At 38.8% G+C, this 25,528-nt stretch overlaps 1 protein-coding gene across 1 annotated transcript; it reads left to right on the top strand.

Moving 5' to 3' along the window:
• The first annotated feature begins 13,591 nt into the window (after positions 1-13,591).
• LOC122089570 (MDIS1-interacting receptor like kinase 2-like) lies at positions 13,592-24,004 on the top strand. Its single transcript, XM_042659303.1, has 3 exons — positions 13,592-14,100; positions 14,242-14,408; positions 23,223-24,004. Exons 1-3 carry the CDS (start codon positions 13,592-13,594, stop codon positions 24,002-24,004), a joined length of 1,458 nt encoding a protein of 485 aa, XP_042515237.1.
• Positions 24,005-25,528: the final 1,524 nt, after the last annotated feature.

Here is a 25,528-nt window from a genome sequence, read left to right as displayed (position 1 = left end):
GAAGTTGCATATTTCTTTTACCTGACGTTTTGTAAAGCAGTTTTTACCAGACATCAAACATAGCTTAAAGAAAATCTATTGAAGGAATGAAATATGCTTTTATTTATGAGGTTACCTAATATGAATGGGTGGGTGGGTTCTCTTCCTCAATTGATGCTTGACGAAGAAAGAAATTTATGAAAATAGACACCAAAAGCATTTCATTTCTATTAATCCGAACAAAAACTCAATGGCAATAGTATTCTTAAATTAATGATGATCATCAATTTCACACCTTAGTTCTCCTTTTTGATATTATCTTTTGTAACTTTTAGCTTTTCTCTGACTAGCTTGACTCTGTGTTTTTCGATGCATGAGTTCACCATGACAACACATGTTTGTTTTCCTTAATCAACTCTACAACAACAAATAGCCATATTCCAATTAGATGGGGTCAGTTACATAGATCCTTATCCTCCAGACAATTTTATTTGGAGTCATATGTGGCCTAGACTATGCATGTCTTCACCATTTCTTGAAGGGTTATTTTAGGTCTGCCCCTGGTTTTTTTACATCCTTCAATATGAATCAATTCACTTCTCTGATCTAGAGCATCCAAAGTACATGGTCATGCTACCTTAAATGACTTTCTTGTGACTTATCATATATCAAGGCTACACCTAGTCAACCACTTCAACATCCTTATTTCTGCTACACATAGCTCATCTATATACATCTTAATTATCTAACATTTTATACTATACATCATAACCAATCATATGATATACTTATGATGATATAATTTTGGCATATGAGAAGGAAACTTTTATTGAGGTTGATCGTCTTACTATTTGCCACATGGAGGATTATTATGGCTATTTCAAACAATTGTATAGAGAGGATGACGTTTGGACTGATCACATGGAATGGAAACCTTCAAGACTTATCTGGCATTCTCATATCTCTGGCTGTCCAAATTATCTTTTCCTCTTCAAAACTTTGAATATTCAAGACTGGTAATGTATGTGTACTTTCCTGGCAATTCCTTGGATAACCTGATAAAAGGGCAGAACTCCAATGAGAGACAAAGCCAAGTCAGATGATGTAAGAACTGATGATGCGTTTTATACAACGTGTAGCCAAATCTAGGTCTCATTTTTCCTGTGTCAAATATATATGTCTAATCTGACTCTAACCACAAGTGTCAAAATTTAGGTTAGAAAATATGATATAAAAAAACATAAATCTTTGGATAGTTATGGACCATTGATATACAGGGAAAATGTGCAATAAAAAGTGGAATGTTGATCGAATTAAGACCCTATTTTACAATTGGCTTGTAGATGGTATTTTTCCTCCCTTCCAACAATTTTGATTTATCTACTTAACGTGCCAGATGGTTAGAATAAGGGGGTAGGAATTGCACCCATCCTCTCTGAACTTGGGTCCATTTCTATGTTACACTATTACATTTTATCTTTCAAATGTTTTTATATTTTAAATTTATGTAAAATGATTAAAGACAAGATTTTCAAGGCTACTTAGACAGGAGCACGTGGGTAACATTATTTTTTGTTTTTTTAAATATTTCAATTTTACAAATTAATACAGAAAAAAAAAATGCAAAAGATGATTTCCAAGACTACATTAGATCATGTAACTTATTGCTCTATGCACTCAGTTGTGCCATGTCGAAGGATGTTATGTGGTAATTTAATCATTGAATATATCCAAGGAATAATTGGATAAGAATAGTTTAATTTAGTCACTTGTCAAATTTTAGTCTCAAATTCAACCATATATCCTCTCATGCATGTTTATGTACCCTTTTTAATTTGTGATATTTTAGTTTGTCATTTAGTAGATTTCGTCAAGGCCAAATCAAACTTGAGAGAGTAGGGAATATTCATGTACGTGAATGTACGTGAACAACCCTGGTCCGTGGATATGACATATTTTTTCTTTCCTCATTTAATAGATGCCATATCCATAGACCAAGATCGTTCACATGCATAAATATTCACTTTCCTCCAAACAACTTGACATGTATTTTTCATGTGACATAAATATGTGCAGATTAGGTAGTTTCTTGGTCTAACCCTGTCCCAAAAATAAAGAAATAGGTTCCTTCTTGGACAAGACGCGGTTAAATCAACAGGGGTATTAGCTTGATAATCATAACTCAAATTCATACAAACCTAACAGTTTGAATAAGATTTTCATCTCTTCTTCAGTTTCATGACTTCTTCTTCACTAACTGTTCTTTGGAAAAAATTAAATTCAAAACGAGGAAGAGAATAAAAGTTCAATTCTTTAAATTAATGGTCAGGGTCAGGTGTGCTCCCCTATAGGGAGTCAAAACTCTGGACTCATACCAAATAAAGCCCTCAAACCTACGCCATTTTTTTCCTATATAACCCTCCTCATACAAGAGTTACCCATCTCATCCTGAGTCCTAGCTAGTCTCTTTTGAAGCTAAACTTACACAAAGAGACACATAGAGAGCTCCCTAGCCCCCACCACATTCCCAGAGTTGGTATCCCAAAATCAACAACAAAACAAAGCAAGTACTGATCTGTGTAATTTACCTAAAGCCATGGCTTCTCGTCAAGTAAATCTCTTTGGAGTTTTCTTTGTCTTCGTCATCTTGATTTCGGCTTCCCTGTCCCATGTGGCTGCTAGAGGTCTCGAAGGAGATCAATGGTTGAGGAAGCATGATTTCGTGCTTCAATCCCTCTCAAAAGGGGATCATTCACCACCTGGACCTTCAGGGTGCACAACCCTCCCAAACAACGGTGGTGGTACCTGCACCACCTATTAAGTCAAAGATCTTCGTCGGCGGTGTTCGTGTTGAAGCCCTCGTTGTCACCAACTTTCTCAAAGCTTCAACCCATTATGGATTTATTTTCGACGTAGAAGACAATAAGTAGCTTGAGAAGCTCATAATAAAACATGCATTCATGGTAACAACACCGTTAATGGCCTCAAGAGAGTTGTGGCGTCAGGCGTGGTTGTTTTATTCATGTAAATTTGTATTGTTTTATTCTAATAATTGATTTCATTAATAATATATAATACCAGTCATTCAAAATTAATCTTCCCAATTTGATTTTAACTGTTGGATTTATAGCGTTATTGATCATATGACTTCGTTTTACACGTGTTACAAGTGGGTTTGGATCTGTTGCACGTATATTGAACTGAACATACATGTGAGGATTCAACACCTATTCCACTTTTTATTATTATAAAGATGAAGATTGGATCCCACACGTACGTCAAACTATCTTTTCAACTCTTTTTTTCACAATTCATGCATCCATCTTCATAGTGCAAGTTCCTTTTTTTTTTTTTTTTTTTTTTTTTTTTTTTTTTTTTTTTTTTTTTTATTTGTTAAAGGTCAACAAAATATTTGCAAAATCTCTTTATATCCTTACTCCACCTTCACATGACCATCCACCCAACAAACCCCAAAGCAAAATGAAAAATATTTACAAGAATTGGCCCAAATGACCAATCAACTCTAGGACAGTTTTTTATTTGGTTTGCTCTATCTGCATCATGATGCGTTGGATAAGACCATCTGATCTGTTGGACAATAAGGGTAATGATTACGTCATCATGAATCCAAAGAGGTTTAGATACATGATCGAAACTACATGATGACACTTAACCAAAAAAAAATTACAAGTTGGAAAAAGTGTAGGGGTAGTAATGTAAATTTCATTGGTGTGTAATAAGGGTGTCAACCAGTTGAGCTTGGTCAAGCCTCACCATTTTTTACCCTAGCACTATGACGGTCGGAATAGATAGTCAAGCTTGCATATGATAGGCAAGAACACTAAGGGCCCGTTTGATAATGTTTTTGCCGTTTCTGTTTCAAGAAACGGTAGAAACATAAATTTCCATTTCTAGAAACAGAAACAGAATTGAAGGTGTTTGATAAGTTATGTTTTTAGAAGTCGATGATAACCAGTGAAAGAATTGCCACAAGTCGTTTCCAAAAATGGCAAAACAAGTTGAACTTGTTTCGCCTGGGTCGTTTCTTGAATCATAAATAAGTAAAAATTTCTATTTTTATTTCTAAAAATAAGTGAAACGGAACAGTTTTATCAAACGTTTTTGCTCCTTTTCTGCTGCTTCTAGAAACAGAAACGGGAGAAACGCGTTTCTTGAAACGTTATCAAACGGGCCCTAACTGTCGGTCGGCTTTCAGGCTTTAATTGAGTTAACCAGACGACTAAGCTATTTATTTCCAAATGGGTCTTAATCGTCTCTAAATGGGCTTTCAATTTATCGAGTACAGGAGCTCTAAACAATATTCAAAATTATCGGGCTTAGTAAAGGGCCTCTATACAGACTATAAATGGACTTCAAATTTATCGAGCTTTAGTGAAATAACTCTTAACATTCTTCACTCTTCCGGCTTCGTAAAGGGCCTCAATGTGGGTTATAAATGGGCTTTAAATGTATCAGGTTGAATTGGATTGATCACGAGCCATAAACAGCAAATTGATAAGAAAGACCGTATCCAATTTTTCAGATCATACTCCTTTTGGATGGATGATCTAAAAATATCCAAGGTCGAGTTCTTTCTTCCAAAAATGTCTGATCACAATTTAATTTCTTTATCCATTCTTAAGCATCGAAATTTTGGTCCAAAGCCCTTCAAATCTTTGATTCCTAGATTTTCTTTGCAGATTTTATAAATGTAGTGGTTGAAAAGGCTGGTTTGATACTGTTGCTTACAACTAGAATCCCCTCCCTCGTTTAGCTGCTCCCTGGAGGCTTATTGTCCCATATCTCAACTATCTATCATAGGATATTGCACCTTCCTTGGTAATACGCTTATATCCCTAGTTGTTCAAAACAAGGAAAGGACTGTTTCTCATTCCTCTACAAAAACCGAATACAGTCATAGCTATTGTTTCCTATGAAGTTCAGTCGCTCTCTTATCTCCTATATGATCTCTCCAGGTCCCACATCACTGCAAAAAAGGGTCAATAGGAGCAGATTTAGGGGCTTTTTTCTCACCCATCCTTAAAAAGAATGAATTAGAGATGGTTTTATTAATTCGCTTACAAAAAGTATCCATTGAGGGTGGTATTATTTACGGGCCTCTAAAGAGGATATAAGAGGAGCGATTTTATTTATTGGTTTCTAAAGGTGATACAATAGAGGTGGTGTTATTTGTCCTCCTATAAAGGTTATCCAATAGGGATGTTATTTTTGTGTCCGCAAATAAAGGTTAGTCACGGTAAAAGCTCGCCACTAAAAATATATTTTACAATTTTTAAAAAATTGGTATTTCATATTAGGGGCATTAATGGTATTTTAAGTTATAAATTTACAAAATGTCCCTAAAAAACCCTTTTACGTACTCATGAAAAAAAAAAAAAAAAAAAAACAATAGCGACGCCACATTTAGTGATAGTTATCCGGTGATTATTAAAACTGTCCCTAAAGGCATTAGAGGCGTCTTAATAGGTTTAGCGGTGGAAAAAACCGCCCCTAAAGACTTTTTTGTTTCTAATCTTCACAGCTCTTTACATTGCTTCCAACCCAGTTTTCCATGATGTTGAATTAGATTGCCATTAAATTTGCAAGAAACTGCAATTTGGATTACTATAAACTGCCCATATGTATCGGTACAAGCAGGCCTATGTGTAGCAGATGTCTTCACAAAGCCTTTGGAATATTCCCTTGTCGGTAAGTTGATTCACCATTTGACCTCTCTACTTGAGGGGGATTATTAAGTACATAGTAGTAATTAGGTGTCCTTCCATTTTCGAATTTGAACTTCTGATTTTTATTTTTTATTTATTTATTTATTTTTTAAATTGTGAATACAGATTTTATAAAGTAAGAAAAGGACTATACAAGAACACCTCAAAGGAGATCACATATAGGAACACTCGATTACTCGAACCCACAAAAAAGGGGGAAGAACGAAAGCTAATTAGAGAAGTTGGACTTGAAGGCCCTACGAGGAAACAATGTAACAGTTCTTAGCATAGTCTGAATCATAGATATGAATATGGTGGACCTGTCTTTGTCTCAAAATTGATAGACTCTCCAAATCTGATTAAAAGGTATGAGATTTAGAAGTCCACACGTATTTATTCATCTTCCATCAAATATGATAGATAACAGCACAACAAATCATCTTGGTGATGAGGTTGAACTTTTGGATTGCTTCCTTGTAATCATTCCTATACCAATTGTATAAATACCGATAAGATCAATGAAAAGTAATAACAGTTTTCAATCCAATATTTTTGCTTTTGATACAATCTTCTGAAAATATTACCTCTTCCCCCCCCCCCCCTTCCAAAAAAAAAAAAAATGAAGAGATATTCTTGGGGAAATAAGATTCAAAATGAATAAAATTTATATATTTTGCATCTTTAAAAAAAAATAGGGCCTTGGCCCACCGGTATGATAGTTGACACTGGAAGGGGTGGGGCATGGTTGGGGTTGATCATTAGGAGAAGAAAGGTAATGTTCTATTTTTTATATAAATTATTATTTTATTTCCATCAAATTAACCATGTATTCATTAAAACACAAGAATAAAATCAATCGAAATTAAAAGTATTCAAAAAAATCAGAAAAGAAATTCCTCCCAACACAATCAGAGTTTCGACAAAGAGGTGGTGTAAGCTAGTCACCAAAATGGGAAATCCCAAACCGGATTAATATTGCAAGCGATGAAAGAAAAAGATACAAATGGAAAACTTGATAACATGGCTAAAATGTCCCTTACAGTACATCTGGATACCCAATCAAGGGAAGAGACAAAGAGATTTCAGAGCATCAATAGTACGGTAGGGATCACAAATGTACAGTGACAAGTAAACTCATTGAGTTTTCATTCACCGTGGACTGTGGTCCATCACAATACAATAGGGGAAGAGAGAAGGGGATTCCCATATGGATCATCCCATCGTTGTGAAGGAAAACTTTGTTTAATTTCTTTTAATTAGAAGACAAAAATATATACACGCACATTCCAAGGCAAAACTAGAAGAAGTTGGTTTTTAGACCTTCTTTTTCAGAAGACTCAAAAAGAAATGGAGCTTCGTGCATTGGGTACGTTTTTCTAGCTATGAAGAAAGGGAACTATGGAAAAACCCTAAAATCCGGGTAGAAGGTCTTTAAAATTAAGGGACTATATTGGAAAAAAAAATCCTAATCAACCCAACAAATAACAACAAATTCAGTCTTATCCCCACTTAATGGGGTGGCTCCATGGATCCCTACAAAATGAAATACAAAAAAAAAAATCTAAATAAAATAACGAGAGAAGAGATGAAAAGATGAGAGACAAGAAAAGAAAGATGAAACCGAAAAGCCTTCCACTCCTTAAATCCTGACCCCGAAAGCTAATAAGCACACAACTGTTAGAAGGTCAGAGTTTCGACCCTCTGGTAGTCCTGAGATTCCTTACATTCTTGAAGATGTGGTTTGACATTGTTTCACCAATTTTTCCATGTTTGCAATGGCAAACCTTATCCTCAAAAGTGGGATGATTTGTTGCCCAAGTAATCTTCGATAGAACTTCAAATTCCACTTCTTGACCTCAAGAATACTGAATAAAGTATTACAATCGTTATCACAGTAGCACATCCATGATCATAGACTTTCTTATTCAATTTTATCATCAACTGGCATTTGATGTACGGATTTGTACTGTTGATGTTGATTCATGATAATAATAATCATCAACTCAGTCAGTCCATCTTTGTTTGGCTGTTTTTCTGCTGAAGATCATGTCAAAAATGGAAGAGTACCTCATTGATGTTTTCTCTCTCATTCTTTGATTATTTTTATTAATAAAGTTGTTAGACATCAACCCCCATCCCCTCTCATCCATCTCCTTCAAGGACATTGATTTTCAGTTGAAATTCTAAGGGAAAAGGATCCCCACCTGGGCGAGAAGAAGGATCCCCAATGGACGTTTCTCGCCCATGTGGGGAGGATAACTCCTATCCCCATGTGAGGAGCTGATCTGGACTCACAATATATGATGAACATATATGAGATCATCAAGTTCTCCTAACCACATACTTGAGCCTTGACAAACCAATCAACAAAACAAAGTAGATGGCCAGATACTTTCGTATTAAACCCATGGCTTAAGATATTGCAATTGGCCTTGGATGATATCAATTCAATCCATGACCTATATTAATCCAGATCAGACAAAATACAATTGTTTCTCAATAAAAAAAATGTCTTTTTTTTTTTTTTTTTTTTTTTGACCCTTCACCCGTGTCAATGGGATTACCCTAGGATTGGGGATCTCCTCAAAAAGCAAGTTTATGCTCTACCGATTATTAGAAGGGCTTTTATGCACTTTTGTGCACATGGTTTTAAAAATTGGATCGGGATCCCTGAAATCTCTTGGATTGGATCAATATTGGTCAAAATCGATTTCCTATTGATCTATTAGTACAATCCAAGTGTAAGAAGATAATAAAAACCCTTTTCTTTTTAACAAAGTTAAAGACAAAAGCTCTCGTGCGGTGACCCCAAGAAGTTAGGTGCAGTGGCGAATGTTTGATCATGTGACCTTGCTTCCTGAGGTAGAGTACCGTGTCCCCTCCAAGCCAACTGCATTAACCCCTTGAGGTTAGATTTAGAGCAATCCAAATCAATATTGATCGACAGTCGAGATTGATCCCAAGATTAGGAACCTTGTGCATGTGTGTGTGTATAGAGAGAGAGAGAGAGAGAGAGAGAGAGAGAGAACCAAATTTTTTAGAACAGATAGCTTACTATTAATCAATAGGAACTACCCTTATTTATTAAGCCACTCTTATTTAGGTTTAAGATTCATACAAATTATCCATGGGGCTTCCTTTTCACAATTATTATTACATTACAAATGATATGTAGAACTTTAAGTATAATCTACTTGGAAGTCCTAACCAATAGCAGGAACCCTTGTCACGATGCCATCTTCATCAACCCAAACACCTACCCTTATTTATTAAGCCACTCTTATTTAGGTTTAAGATTCATACAAATTATCCATGGGGCTTCCTTTTCACAATTATTATTACATTACAAATGATATGTAGAACTTTAAGTATAATCTACTTGGAAGTCCTAACCAATAGCAGGAACCCTTGTCACGATGCCATCTTCATCAACCCAAACACGAACCCTAGTGCAGAGGAAATCTCCTGTAACAACCGATCCTTCCAACACAATTACTGTCACACCCCGTTCACCCTGAACCGGAGCGGTGACCGAGTTAACACCGGTTAACCCAAACCTGCCAGGATCATCAGACACTGTATTCCACCACAGCATAAGAAGTTAACATCAACTCATCAAATCAGCGGAAGACTAAGTTTTACCTGTAATAATTCCCATATACCTGATACCCAAATGGCGATACCATAATTATATACATTTGGACCCGAAGGCATGATATATATACACAAAAAGGATAAAGTTTGAATATCAATTATATACAGGAAATTATCACCATAATCATTACCCAACAACCATTGGGATATTAAGAACAAGGACTGGTTTCTCATCTCTTCCTTTCTCACCACAATGAAAACAAAACTATATTTTTCCCATATGTTCAGAGAAATTAAAGAAGGAAAAATGGACAAGCTCAAAGAAAATCTATGAAGCAATCTCATGTACAGAGTAGACCCATGAGATCAAAAAGCAACCATCAAAACAAACAAAACAAAGCCCAAAACTCAATGCAAGCTACAACATCTCCAATGGGTCTGTCAGGAAGGCAAAATCCTGTAGAAACGGAACCTTAAAACGATGTAGAAAGAATTAAAATCATAAACAAAAAGTCACATAAAGAATACAAGAAATTATGTCGTTCGGTAGGATAATAAGATTGTTTATATACATGGTGAAATGAGATATGCTTCTCTATCAATGGAGAATATGATTATAGTCGGGTCAATGGGTGGGTACGTGGGAGCGTCTTAAAACATGGGGGTAACCTATTGTGTTTAAGAGTAGACACACCATCTCGGCTCAGCTTGGTTCGCATGTGTGAAAAAAAGTACTCCAAACCCAACCAACCCATTGGAGGAGGGTGACTTCCCTTCAAAAGCTCTTATCGTTTATATTTCTCATTACAATGTATATACGTACCTCTTCTCTTACTCCTACTTCACTTTCAATGTGGAACTAAACATGTAATACAGAAAGTGCATTATGCAAAAGCAAATACCAAGAATTAAAACGTAAAGAATCACGAGGGAGGAAAAACTACAATTTCAAAAAAGACAAATGAGATGTTTTAAAACTCATTTAAATTAAGGACAAGAGAACCTTGTATACTTGCACGGCCATTGCACCAGTTAAAGGTTACATAAGGGTATCATGATCTTTTTGTAGCCATCTATATCTAGGCGTAAAGACACATAAGGGCAGACAGTGTTTTTTATTTCTTGAATTAAATACAACAAAAAGTAATAAGGTTCCTTTCATTCTCAAAAACATGGTTTGTCATTGTTTGAGCTTGGTACCAAAATAAAAACATTGCTTGTACTTTGCACCAAACATTTCTATGTTTCCAATGGCAAACCTTATCCTCAAAGAATGGGATGGTTTGTCGCCCAAGTAAACTTCATGAAAAAAGCATTGGATGTACGGATTTGTACTCTTGATGTGGATGCATGATGCCATGATCTTCAGCTCAGTCATATTTAATTTCTTAAATCATTTCTCAGGTTCTATTATAGGTCTTAAATTAAGGTAATGACATTGATAAAGTCAACTTCCTCCCGGGAGAGTGAGAGTGAGAGTGCCCGTGGCCTGAACCAGGTTGCGGAGAGTGAGAGTGAGAGTGCCCGTGGCCTCCATTCTTGCCGACGGCACTGAACCACCGGTCTCTCTACATCACTTGAAGCTGCTGGCATCTTCTCCTTTCCCTTTCGTGATGGACAAAAATACTTGCTACACACCACACATCGAACAGGAGGATCTTCAAAAATCACCTTTTGTTTAAAAATAAACGAATCAACAGAGAAGGAGAAAGAGGGTAGGCTTCTCCTCTCCGGCGAAGGGCACTCTGAACGCGATAGGTTCTCCTCTTCGGCGAGCAAAGCGTGAGCGACGAACCAAGCAGAGCAGAGTAGATCAGATCAACCAGATCAGAAATTCAGACAGCGGTGGAAGTTCTTTCGAGATCCGAACTTCAGACAGCAGAGCAGCAGATCAGATCCGAACTTCAGACAGCAGCAGATCTGGTTCTCACGGAGCAGATCCGATAGATCAAAACGAGAGCAGAGCAGGTCTGGTTCTCACGGCGTCCGACGAGCAGGTCCGGCGTCCGACGAACAGAAAAATTTTGGGATCTTTGGTGCGTTTTGAGAGATGAACGACGAAGGAGAGTGTAGCTCTGAGGCGGAGGGAATACTGGGATCCCATGGGGATCGGCCACCGGATAGAGGTAAACAAAAAAAAATCACTGATTTTTGGTCGGTTGAACATAGGCTTCATTCCCTCCAGGATCCTGGGGAGGCCCCTAGCGTACAGCATGAGACTGAAACAAGATCTGCCAGAAACATAGCGAAGGGGACTGAGAAGCAGTTTCAGGTGGAGGCTACCATCGACGCTTTACCTGTATTCAGGGATGGCGGGATTGTCCAGAGGGAGAAATCCTATGCTACGGTGACGAAGAGAACCCTTCCGAACATCGAGAACCTTCCAGATCCGATTCATGCAGGGCCCCTCACTAAGGTAGTTATCCCTCAGGAAGCATATGAGGAGAAGCTGCAAAGTTTCGACTTTGCGCTGATTGGGAGAGTCAATTTCCGTTATATTTCAATGAATGATGTGCGAAGTGCTGCCAAGGAGGCCTGGAATCTAAAAGGTAGTGTAAATCTTGCTCCCTTAGGGAAAGGCTTCATTCTTCTCCGATTTGAAATCGAAGGGGACATGTCATCGATGTGGAAACGAGGTCCAGTTAAGGTGAAGGGACAAGTCATTCGATTTCAGCGCTGGCGCCCAGAATTTAGTATTCATGATGACCATACCCAAACTAAATTAGTTTGGATTCGCTATCCTGAATTGCCTATGGAATATTGGCATGAGCGAATTTTATTATCAATGGCAAAGGCCTCTGGCCGCCCTGTGGAGATAGACCGCCGGACGAGGAACGCTACTATGGGTAGCTATGCACGTATCCTTGTAGAGGTGGAAATTGGGGGTTCTCGTGTGGAGGAGATCCAGGTGGAGAGAAAGCAACCGAGAACGAACACTTTATTCTGGTTTAAACAGAGAATCTTGTATGAAGACGAGATTGACAGATGTTTTTTTTGTAAAAAACTGGGTCACTCTATCAACCAATGCAGGGAGAAGAAAGATAAGGAGAGGTCCGATGAAGGCTTAAGGGGAGATGCTGCTGTGAATTTGGACCAAGGAGGTGGTGGCCGGACAGAGGATGGGCAGATCTCAACGGCGACAAATCCTGATGTTTCTTGTGACATGGAAAGGGCTAATGTGGAAGGATATATTCAGCCTCTTTTGATTAAGGAAAATACCATAAATAATGGAGCTCTTCCAATGGGAGATTCCACTACAATTTTGGACGGTAGTATGGATAGGAATCAAGGTGATTTGGAGATATTCCTCCCAATATCTCACGCTCCTACTACAAATGCCCATGATCCGTTTATGGTGGATAATCCACTTGGTGAAGGTGGATATGGATATGGATCAGACCCAGCTGAATCTGATTTCTCTTCCTCTGAGAAGGAAACGCAGGCTTCTGAGGAAGAAAATATGAATAAGGCTGCTGGTCCGATCATGGTAGGTGTGCCAGAAAATACGGGGAGTGAGAAGGTACAGCGTAAATTACGTCCTCGCAAGAATAGAGTGTCGTATACCACCGCTCGTGGAGGAAGAACCCAAGTCAGAGGTGGCAAGAGTGGGAGAACTCAAAACTGGGGCGAGGAGGTTCATGTGGTCTCTAGCATGGCGTCATCTCAGTACTTAGGAGGCAAGATGATTATTCAACACCAAGAGATTGCGGAATTGGATAATGCAATATGCCGGGCAGAGGAAGAAAGTAGAAAAGGGAAGACAATCGCAGTGACGGGGCAGGCGTCAAGGTCTGACCGTGAGACTGTGCTCCATGGGTGATTTTATGAAGATCCTGTTTTGGAATATCAGAGGGATTAAGAAGGCGGCAGGCAGGAATGCCTTACGACATTTTATTAAGGATAGAGCTCCGGACATTATATGTATAGCAGAGCCGATGATTGAGGTAAGTGCTTTTCCAAATTTATTTTTTAATAAATTGGGATTCAATAGTTCTTTCATCTACAATTGTAGAGGAGGGAAGCCCTCTAATTTGTGGATTTTATGGAAGAGAAATTTGAACACCCCAGCTGTTGTCTTTGAGTCTGAGCAGCACATTTCGATTATTATTAAGTGGGAATCGAAATGGTTGCAGATTTCTTTCATTCATGCCAGCAGCTTTAGAGTAGGAAGAAGGGATCTGTGGTTGAAGCTAGTGGCTGATCTCCCCCAGCCTCTTCTCCCTTGGGCTATACTTGGGGATTTTAATGCGACTTTGTTCTCCCATGAAAAAAGGGGGCCAGGGAATTTTAGTATGGGTTCAGCTGCTGAGTTTGGTGCTCTGGTGGATGCTTGTGGGATGGCCCAAGTGCCATCATCGGGGAGGAAATTCACCTGGTCTAACAATAGACGTCGTGGTAATGTTTCGGCGGTTCTGGATAGATGTTTTTGTAATGAAGAATGGATTGACTTTTTCCAGGATTGTGGCCAACGAGTCCTCCCTAGAATTGCTTCGGATCATTCTCCATTATTGTTCACCTCAATATTATCTCAACGGCCCATTAATTGTCCCTTTAGGTTCCATAAGTTCTGGATGGAACATGGAGATTTTGAGCAGGTAGTTGCCACATCATGGGAAGAGTGGGTCTCAGGGAATCCGATATTTGTTCTCATGCTGAAACTCAAAAGGCTGAAGGGTGTGCTCCGTAATTGGGGGAGAGAGGCTTTCCCGAATTTCAATAAAGCCCTTGAGGAAGCCAAGGATAAGCTAGCGCAGGTGCAACAGACTATTGAAATAAATGGCATGGATGATCATTTGTTTGGGTTAGAAGCGGATGCGAAGACCTCTCTAATAAAAGCAATGGAAAACCATGAAAAGCTTTGGGCCGAAAAAGCCAAAGTTAGATGGATGAAGCAAGGGGATCGCAATTCTAGGTTTTTTCATTTTTCTGTTAAAATGAGAAGACTCAGAAACTCTATAAGAAGCCTCAAAACTCCTGATGGGACTTTGGTGGAAGGTAACGACCAGATAGGGAATTATACAGTTCAGTCATATGAGCAATTTTACAAAGCTGTGCCTTTAGTGGAGCATGTGGAGCTTCTTGAAACTATACCTATGGTTCTTCATCAAGGTGATCACTATGTGCTTGATGTCTTACCAGGGAATGAAGAAATCAAAAGAGCTGTTTGGGACCTGGACCCAGATAGCTCTCCTGGTCCGGATGGATTTTCTGGAGCTTTCTTTAGAAGATGCTGGAATATTGTCGAGTTAGAGGTGTGTAATGCAGTTAAGTATTTCTTTAGTTCTAGTCGATTGCCCAATGGTGTGAACAACAATTTTTTGGTTCTTATTCCTAAGGAGGAGGGAGCATCTTCTATCGATAAATTCCGGCCACTGTGTATGGGGAATTTTTATTGTAAAATTCTTTCCAAAATTATGGCAATGAGGCTTGCTAATTTGCTCCCTAGGCTGATATCTGAAGAGCAGGGGGCATTTCAAAAAGGAAAGTTAATCCATGACAACATTAGTGTGGCCTCAGAACTGGCCAATATGATGTTTGTTTCTATGAGAGGGGGAGGTCTGGGATTAAAAATTGACATCAAGAAAGCATATGATACTCTTTCGTGGTCCTTTATGTTTCAGGTGCTGCGGCGCTTTGGATTCACAGAGAAGTGGATAACATGGCTGAACCAAATTTTGATATCCTCTAAGATATCGATTTTGATTAATGGAGGTCCACAGGGTTATTTTGGTGTGGAGAGAGGGCTGAGGCAAGGGGACCCAATATCTCCCATGCTTTTTATTATTGCGGAGGAAGTGCTATCGCGAGGTTTAAAGCATCTGATTGAGATTAATCAACTGAAGCCAATTCATGGGCCTCGCGGTGTCAAAACTCCTGCCCATATTCTAATTGCAGATGACATATTCATCTTCTCCAATGCTTCTATGAGGTATGTGAGGACTCTTAAAGAATTTCTTCTAAAGTACCAAGAGTTTTCTGGGCAGGGCATCAGCTTAGAAAAAAGTAAACTTTTTTTGGGGAAAATATCACCTTCCAGGAAGCATCGAATATCTGAAACTTTAGGCATTCCCATGTGTACCTTCCCTACAAGGTATCTAGGTGTGGAAATCTTCAAGGGAAGAATTAAAAAAGAAACTTTGTTGCCGATTATGGATAAGGTTAAGGGGAGACTGGCGGGTTGGAAAGGGAAATTGTTGTCAATGGCAGGTAGGGTGGAATTGGTTAAATCGGTGCTTTCGGGGATGCCGACTCATAGCTTCTCTGTTTATTGGTGGCCTGCATCTCTTGTGGCGATGATGGAGAAATGGATGCGAAATTTTATTTGGACAGGTGATGTAGATACGGTTAAGGCTGTCACAGTGAAGTGGGACTCTATGTGTAAGCCCAAGGATGAGGGAGGGCTGGGTCTTAGGAGACTGCGAGATTCCAATAAAGCAATGCTGTGCAAATTGATTTGGAGGATCAAAACGGGGAAGACAGCAGCGTTAACCTTTCTCAGAGCTCGATTCCTAAAGAAGGATGGAAGATCTTTCAAAAATTGCAACACCTCCACTATTTTTGCAGGTCTCAGGAAAATGTGGTCCTTTGTGGATGACAAGGAGCGCTGGATCATAGGGAACGGTCAGCTTGCAAATTTCTGGAAGGATAAATGGTGGGGTCCAAAATCCATTATGGAACTTCTTTCGCTGGATAGTGACCATACTCTCTCTACGTCAGCAAAGGTGGGGGAGTTTGTCATAAATGGAGAATGGCGTCTACCTGAGGTAGTATCTCCTATGCTTAATGAAATTTTTGGACAGATTAAAAGGATTGACATTCCGAGTTTGCAGATGGAGGATTTCAGGGTGTGGTCGCTAGTTCCTTCAGGGTATTTCTCCTCAAGGTCGGCTTGGGAGGCTGTTAGAGTGAAATCCTTGAAAGTGAACTGGTCTTCTTTGATTTGGCAGAAGAATCTTCCCCCAAGACACTCCATTTTTGGATGGAGAGTGGTGCATGGTAGAATCCCAACGGACGACCTGGTTTGCCAAAAAGGTGTTTATCTCCCATCCAGATGCAATCTGTGTGGAAAGGCTGAAGAAAGTATGGTTCATATTTTTTTACACTGTTCATTCTCCATATCAATATGGAAGAGTTTTTTAGATTTTTTTGGAGTGGCGTGGGTAAATCATCCAAGCATTCAATCATTGTTCCAGTGGTGGAAGAGGAAATCTCAAGTGATTCAGCTAAAGAAGCCATGGAAGTTGGGCTTGATCATCACTATCAACCATATTTGGTGGGAAAGAAATAAAAGAAGGCAGGAAAATAAAGAAAGGGCAGGGCGGTATGTCTTTCAAAGTATTAGGCAAGAGGTTCAGCTTTGCTGTGACGGATCAAGTGAAGAAGTTCGTTCGATTTCAGACTTGATGACCTGCAGGAAGATAGGTCTAAGTATTAGAAATCCACCTTCCCCTTCACCTCTTGAGGTTCACTGGTGTAAGCCTTCCAGGGCGTGGATGAAGATCAATGTGGATGGAAGTTCGCTTGGTAACCCAGGTAATGCAGGTGCGGGTGGTGTCTTACGGGATGATAAAGGCAACGTAATCGACTCTTTTAGCATTTTTCTGGGAGTCAAACAAATATATGAAGCTGAATTTGAGGCAGTCTTGGAGGGTATTCTGCTAGCTAGACACTATCATGCTAGGGGTGTTTGGATTGAGTCAGACTCAGCGTCCGTGGTCTCAGCAGTTCATAGAAGGGAGATTCCATGGTTTGCCCTGCAGAAATGGAGATCTGTTATTTCCTTTTTGGAGTTGGTGCAATGGAAGATCACTCACTGTTTTCGTGAAGCTAATGTAGTCGCTGATTTTCTGGCTAGGAAAGCATCTAAATCTTGTACTTCAGAATTCTCAGTGGAGTTCCCGAGACATATAGTTGATGAGTTAGCTTCTGATGCGTTGGACAGGCACCGTTTTCGATTTGGCTAAGCCCTTTGCTTGTTCCCTCTGCTGATGGCCAAGCCGAAGGTGGAGGTTGCAAGTGGGTTTAGTGGGATCGGCCTGCCCTTTTGTTTTTCTCTTTGTTTTCATTTATTCTATTTTAATAAAATGACCTTTTAGCAAAAAAAAAAAAAGGCAACTTCTTGGAACCCCTTCTTATCATGATCATATGACGAATATAAGAATATAGACAACAATAAGCATAGTGGTTTTTTTTTTTTTTTTTTTTGCTAAATGTGAGTAAAAGTATATTTAATCATCAAATATAAAGATACAAATACCCTTCAAGCCTCTTTTCCACCTTCGGCATGGCCATCAGCAGAAAAGAGACTCAAAGCAAGAGGAAGACAGTGAAAATTACATAAAACAAAATCTAGACCTATGTTGAAGGTCCCAATCAAGCTCATAATTTATAAAAGATGGAGAAGCATCCCAAATCTTAGAAGTACAAGAAATAGCAACATGCTTGACTAGTTTGTTTATTAATCAATACATCAGTTCGTGAAATTTATTTCCACAAGCCTTCTTTCGGATAAATCTTGCATTTTTAGGATTTTTTTTTAAATAATAAAAATTTCCTTGGTGGCGATGAACTAATCAAATGCCTCCCAAAGTAGTCGGAACTTTGCAAATAGGTGTATTTTATCATTAAAAACCTCGTTCTAAAAGCTGAAACGAAAACTGTGCGCTATGGTTATTATTTTGTAGGGGCAATTACTATCACTCCCTTACACTTAGCCCATATTTACTAAAACTCTTCTACCTTCAACTTTTTTTCCAATATTCTCCTACATTTCAATTTTTACATCTTCTTCTCCCCTCCTCCTTTTAAATACGCAAATTGCCCCTCTTTTTCACTTGTTTACTAGTTCTTTTCTTATTTGTTTATTTATTTGTTAATCATTTTCTCTCTTCTCCTTTGCCTCTTCCTCCTTCTTTCTTCCTCCATCAAACACGACAATAGACAACCCCCAAAGTTTCGACCCAGAGGATAGAATTTCATTTTCTCACAAATGAATGGAATCGAAGAATAGATCAATCAAGCTCGGCCGGTACTGATAAATGAAGCCTATTTTTTAAAATTCAAAATAAAATGCATATTTATACAAAAATAGGATTACGACCTCATTGTATAAAGGGGTTTCTGGCTCAAAGTAGGTGCATCCGATTCATGGAATCTTCAACGAGGGCCCACCGAATCGTGGACTGTGACAAGATGTCAATCTGGGCTTGTGTGTTTGTAGGGGTAAAGGGGTAATTTTCTTAGGCTATAGGAAGTTGTTATTGGGGATGAATGTTCAAATTGAAAGAGGGGAGTGAGATCTCCTTGTAGAAAAAAAAATTCAGGCGAAGAAGAGGTTGGGAGAAGCCAAAAAAGGAGAGGGAAGGAGCAAGGGAAGAAGAGAAGCCAAGAAGCTAGAAGGCCATGCCCAAGTTACTTAGGGTTTTGGCTTGGGCCACACGCAATAGGGGAGCATGGCACGGGCTTGGGCTTCTGTTGGCATGCACGAAAGGGGAGGATAGGTTGGGGTCTGATGAGCGTAGGGGATGTGGCCCGACATGCACATAAGGGGCTGAGCCCCTCGTACACACAACAGGGATGGGTCGGGAGTGGGGTTGGCAAGGCTGGTTCAGGTTGGCATGGGCCAAATTAGGGGCGCACAAAAGCCTAGGCTGCACTCAACCTAGGTCTGGCACAGAGGTGTGGCACGCATGCTGCCGCTTGCATGGTAGCCATTCGATTTATTATTTTTTCTTATATCGCAGTGAAGATATTTCCAAGTTTTTCCATTTGTATGGTGATCAAGCTCAAAATTAGCTCAAAATGTGACCAAATCGTATCAAATGCGTGTGATCCATAAAATGGTTCTCTGCACTAGTTGAGGGCCATACAGTATCATACTTGGACAAGATTTTATGTGCTAACTCCAAATGGCTTTATAAGGCTATTATGGGTAATTCATCACTTACAAATTGTTCTCATTTTGCTTTTAATAATATTCACTTCTTTAGCAAAATAATAATAATAATAATAATAAATTTATGGTAATTCATCACTTTATGTAAAGTTAATAAAGGAATAAAAAACAAAAAGATGGAAAACCATTGTAAGGCTATTTGTGAGTGATGAATTACCATAAATTTATTAATTAACAAATAAAAACAAAGAAAACCATTGTACAGACCTGCGATAGATCCCTTCCTGATTAGAGTCCTCCTAGAGAATAGGCCGGATATATATGCCTTCTATGTTTCTAACTCATCAACAAATCACTCATGCATAATTATTTGGGTATACACCATCTTACCGAAATTAAGATTGGATTTGATGGTAGTAGGACTTGTGAGATAATTTCGAAATTGGCCAAGGGGTCTAACAGATGTCGCTGGAGAAGATGAAAGACATATTGATAAAACAATCAAAGTGATAAAATAAAAACGACTTAGATTTGCCATTATTGGCAGAGGATATGATAAGCCCAAGTACAAAGCTCTTCACAAGATGAAGATGAAGATATATATATATATAAGGATAGGGATAGGTATGCCGTGGATATCTAGTATGCTAGCGGATAGCACCAATAGGATCACATGATGGAATATCATTCAAGATATATATAGGGAGAGGGATAGGTATTACCAAACCTTTTCCCATGGATATATTTTTTTTTTTGTTAACAGACATTCTTTTTTGGACAAATTAATCATCTATCTTTGATTTTGTGAATTGCATGCAAGTTCGCGTGCTTTATTTATTTATTTATTTATAATTTATTTTTTGGGCTCCAGAGAGAATTTTTTTAGACTTCAAACAATCTGTTTCATATGCCCTTTTTTATTCTCGTCAGCAATGGAGAAATTTGACCTTTTTTTTTTTTTTTTTTTTTAATCTAATGCGATGTTTGGTTGCAAAGGAAAAGAGAAGGCAAAGGAAGTGGGATTTTCAAACTTAAAAAATAAACTTTTGTAATCATCACCCCATATGATCCCAGGTGATTGTATAATCCACTTAAAATTTTTTCCATATGTAGTAATGATACATTTGACATATGGTTTTTAGTTTACATTTTATAGCAAATGGTTTTAGATGTAAAGTCAAGTGAAATTTAGTAGCCATAAGGTAATGATTAAAAATATTTACTTTTTATGTATGAAAATTTCACTTCCTTTCACTCTGCAAACAAACAGACAAACCAATGCCTCATAAGAAATTATTATATATTAGTTCATTTCTTTCTTATAGAAAACGCAACAATATTTCAAGGGAGAAAAGTCCAAACAAACAAATATTGTAAGGGAAAATGCTGGGACCCCAGCAGCATGCCCAACCTATGTCACTCTCTCCCCTATGGAAATGACCCCCATGCCCTTCCCATCACAGGTCCTCCTCCCATTGGTTGAATGTCAAACTCTAGAAGAACTAGTAGCATGCCCAACCCTTTCCTATATTTTAAAAAACCCCAAGCATAGAACAATTGAAGGGAGAAAAGTCCAAACAAAGAAAAATATTAAGGAAAAGTTGGGCACGTTGATGGGGTGCCCATCATGTGTCACTATCTCTTCCTCCTTTGGAAATGACCACCATGCCCTTCCTATAATAACTGTACCCCTCATTCGTTGAGCTGCAAGATGTAGGAAAACTAGTGTCGTGCCCAACCCTCTTCCACATTTTAAATAACTCTATGTATAGAACAATCCAAGGGAGAAAAGTCCAAGCAAACAAATATTTTAAATAATTCCAGGCATAGAATAAGTGTATTTTCAATGGTTATCATTGAGTAAGAATCTTGACACCTCAATGGATGGAAAGAAGAGTGTTCTAAGTGGTATTCAAATTTGGGGAGGGATCACCACGCTACGATATATATTGATATCTTGCATGACAAGCCAATGGGCACACAGGAAAGAATGCATTATAATTTATATACAGGGAGCCCACATGTAGCAAGAAAAAGAGAGAGCGAGAGAGAGAGAGAGAGAGAGAGAGAGAAATATCATTAAACGAAAAAAAAAAAAAAAAAAAAATAGATTGGTTGAAGAGTGTATTATTTTGACTTTTGGCTTAATTTATTTTGGGTCTTTGTTGAAGAGGCTATGACAAGTTGGTCAATTGGGCACCGGTCTGAAAGCTGAAGAGGGTGTTTTAATAATATATCTCATGGTTCATGCATTATACTTCTGAATTGAACAAGGGAATCAAGCAGATGTAGGTGAGGTAGTATATATCAATCAATCAAAAAAAGAAAAAAAAGAAACGGCATAGGTTGGGACGGGAAAATTTTGAATGCTGATTGATCCCAGAGACCTAATGGTGCTGAATATGGAGTTATAGCCAGAGACTAATTGTCATCCAATCTTTCTTCTGGCAGGGGGGACAGCTACCACAAATTCTATGCTTTGGGTTGAGCTAGAAAGGATCAGGAGAGGGATGAAGGTTGTGGCAGATTTTTGGATTCCAAAAGTTTTGATATGCTCAGACTTGTGCAACTCAATTCAGTATATTGACAAGCACAAGAGAGCCCCTTGATGCTCTTTGGCACTTGCAACAGATTCACTTACTAGTTGCCAAGTTTGTAGAGGATTCTTTCAAATTTGTGCATAGAGAGACTAATAGAACAGCAGATTATTTGTCTAGGAGCCAATCATCAATAGGTGAAGCTTTAGTTCCCCTTGATAACATCCTTGTTGAGCTCCAAGTGCTTCTAGATAGATATGCCTCAGGTCAGAGATGTTTGAATCAACTTGTATCATTTATTTAATATAGTAACCATGGGGGACCCTATTGATGGAGATGGAAAACTTAGCAGAGGAAATGTACACTCAAATCCAATCAGTCGTCTTTCTAGGAAAGTTCGTGGCGTCAAGAACTAATATGATTGTTTCCCATCTGATCGAATCAAAGGCTTTACGGGGTATATTATATATCTTTACACCTCTAGGCTCTAGCGAGGTACAATCAAGTAACTTCCATGCATATTTTAAATGCTTTTTTGCATGCCACCATGGGCCTAAAATATCATTTTGGCACTATAAATCTCCCCCTACTCTTCAATCCCAAGGTAACCATAAGCATGGCTTCTTTCCATCTCCTATCCTTACTGTTCTTCACTGCCTATGCCTTGAGTTCCATCAGCGCTAGCACTACCATTGCTGCTGAAGACCAAGCTAAGGCTCTCCTCAAATGGAAAGCTAGTCTCAACAACCAAAGCCAATCTATTCTCCATTCATGGACACTGTTGATCCTAATGCCTCCAATTCCTCTCTGCGATCTGACCCATGCAGCAGTTGGGATGGAATTGCTTGCAACCAAAGGGGAAACATCACTGAAATTACCTTACCAAGTATGGGCATGCAAGGTCTGGTTAACAACTTCCCCTTTCCTTCATTTCCTGCCCTCACACGTCTGGATCTCACTAATAACACACTTCTTGGTACTGTTCCATCGAACATTCCTAACATTTCGGTAATCAACTACCTTGATCTGTCTATAAACCAACTCTCTGATGCAATTCCATTGGAAATCTGCTTACTTACCAGTCTTAAAATCTTGTATCTTGATCAGAACCAATTCAGTGGATCGATACCTTACCAAATGGGAAGTTTGAAAAATCTTACTGTTCTGACCTTGTTCTCCAACAACCTCTCTGGTTCCATACCTGAATCTTTACGTAATTTGAGCAATCTACTTTGAACCAAAACAATCTCATTGGTTCAATCCCTGCATCTATAGGTGAGTTGAAAGATCTGCACTTTCTATACCTATACGAAAATCAACTTTCGGGTTCCATTCCTCGGGAAATAGGAAATTTGACAAACCTCAACTCCTTAAGCCTGGAAAATAATAATCTAGTAGGTTCCATCCCTCAAGAAATAGGAAATTTGAAATCACATAGTAATCTATACTTACCTCGGAACTATCTCAATGGTTCAATCCCTGTTTCTTTAGGTAATTTAAGAAACCTAACCATTTTACACCTCTTTGAGAATCAACTATCTGGTAGGATTCCTCTAGAAATAGGAAATTTGGCAAATCTGAACGACCTAGAATTGTCCTTCAATCTTCTAACTGGAGGCATACCTTCCACCTTGGGAAACCTACAGAAGTTCACCATTTTGAACCTGCTAGAGAATCAACTCTCTGGGTCAATCCCTGAAGAAATAGAAAATCTTACCAATTTGGTTAATTTGCAAATGGGAGATAACCATTTATCAGGTAGTCTGCGACTAGGCCTATGCATGAGTGGATCACTCGAAAACTTCACTGCATTTAACAACCATCTCACATGTCTTATTCCGAAGGGCTTCAAAAACTGCACAGGCTTGGTTAGAGTTCGACTCGAAAATAACCAACTTGTTGCAAACTTATCAGAAGACTCTGGGATTTATGAGAAGCTGAATTACATTGATTTGAGCAATAATCAATTGCATGGTGAACTTTCATCAACCTGGGGACAGTGCCAAAACCTGCAAGCTCTACAGATGGCTGGGAACAATATTATTGGCAAGATACCTGCAGAGCTTGGGATGTTAACTCAACTGGTTAAACTTGACCTTTCTTCAAATTACCTGGTAGGAGAAATTCCTAAGGAATTTGGTGAGTTGACATCTTTTCTAGATCTCACTCTGAGTAGTAACCAACTTTTTGGCATTTTACCATTAGAAGTTGGAAGGCTATACAGCCTAACAAATCATGATTTGTCAACATACAGTTTCAAGAAAACTGTTTAACAAATCTTAATTTCTACAAGCGTGCTGCCAGCTCTTTTCTGAGGGCAAGATTTATCAAGAAGAATGGTGCTTTTAATAGGGCTGCCGGCCGTCCTCTATCGCCTTGGGTGTCAGGAATGTGTGGCGGTTTGTGAATCTGAATGAAAGATGGATCACTGGTAATGGGAGCCTAGCAAGATTTTGGAAAGATAAGTGGTGGGGACCTAACTCTATCTTGGACGAGATTCAGGATGCGGATATCTCTCTCCTCGCTTCTGATGCCAAAGTAGGTGATTTTATAAGGAATGGTGAATGGACCCTTCCAGATACCAACTCGGATCTCCTCTGGACTATTTTTAAGGCAGTCAAAGAGGTTAAAATTCCCAACGATCAAGTGGAGGACTTATGCATATGGCAATTGACTCCATTGGGATCTTTCTTTATTGCTTCTGCTTGGGATGCTTGTCACACCCCGCCTCTACTCACTTGAAGGCTGGTGACATGGATAAGCACACGTGTCCACAATCCATCCAGGATCCACGATGCAGTACTTTAAGTTCATAAGATTTTGAAATGATTCTAAGATCACATACTTACAATATAAACAAAATATATCAAATGGTGATTTCTATTGATATCTATCATATTTACACAAAAAGAATGTTTTTACATTTAGACCATAAATATAGTTATGCCCCCATAGGGCTACATCTGATACATACAAAAGAATAAAAAAGAGAAGATGATACTCCCATCTTCAGCATACTCCAAATGCACAGTCATTGTACACGCATCCATGCTTGTTTCAACCAACTCCTCATCCCAAAGGTCACCTCCATAGAGAGCCAAATCCCCAATCACAGTTTTCGAAGGATTACCTAAATAAACATCTAAAACGAGGGCAACAACGGGAGTGAACTTCCACGAAGCCGAATGAGGGGTAACACACACAAGCAATCATGACAATCCAAGATATGCAATAATATAAATATCCATGCCCAACCACATCAATATGAATGCAATTATATAAAAGCAATGACATGATCCAATTATTATAAAATAATTTTAAGCAACAATTTCTAAGCCCGAAGAGGTATAAGTGCTACTGCAACATAGGTGTTATCCCCGGTCATGAATGTACATTATCAGTCCCCAAGGATACAAGCTAGTTAAGGGTCAGGAGTGTGCCGGTTCCAGAACCACATTGTTACCCGGCAAACCCCTATAAATAACCCTCCCATAATACCACTACATTGAATCCAACATCGCATGTAGGGTCTCTAATCACCGAATCCTACATCGCATATGGGTCTGTCACGACACTAGCATCTGCGCACCTCAGTCACTGAAAATTGTCCCCAACCACGGACAATCAAACGAAAGGATTAGCCAATATGTAAAACCCTATTGGCAAGGGTTGTAGCACCAGGGTGGTTATCCTAGCCCAATGCATTCTAATATGCCACAACACAATTCAATCACACTCACACACATACTCACCTTGGGCATGCAGTCCTTCTGACAACAACCGTTGGCTACCTTTCA

The sequence above is a fragment of the Macadamia integrifolia genome, chromosome 9 (genome assembly GCF_013358625.1).
Source record: "Macadamia integrifolia cultivar HAES 741 chromosome 9, SCU_Mint_v3, whole genome shotgun sequence".
NCBI classification, from domain to species: Eukaryota; Viridiplantae; Streptophyta; class Magnoliopsida; order Proteales; family Proteaceae; genus Macadamia; species Macadamia integrifolia.
Note: the sequence above shows the minus strand (reverse complement) of the source record. Positions and strands in the feature narration are given on the sequence as shown.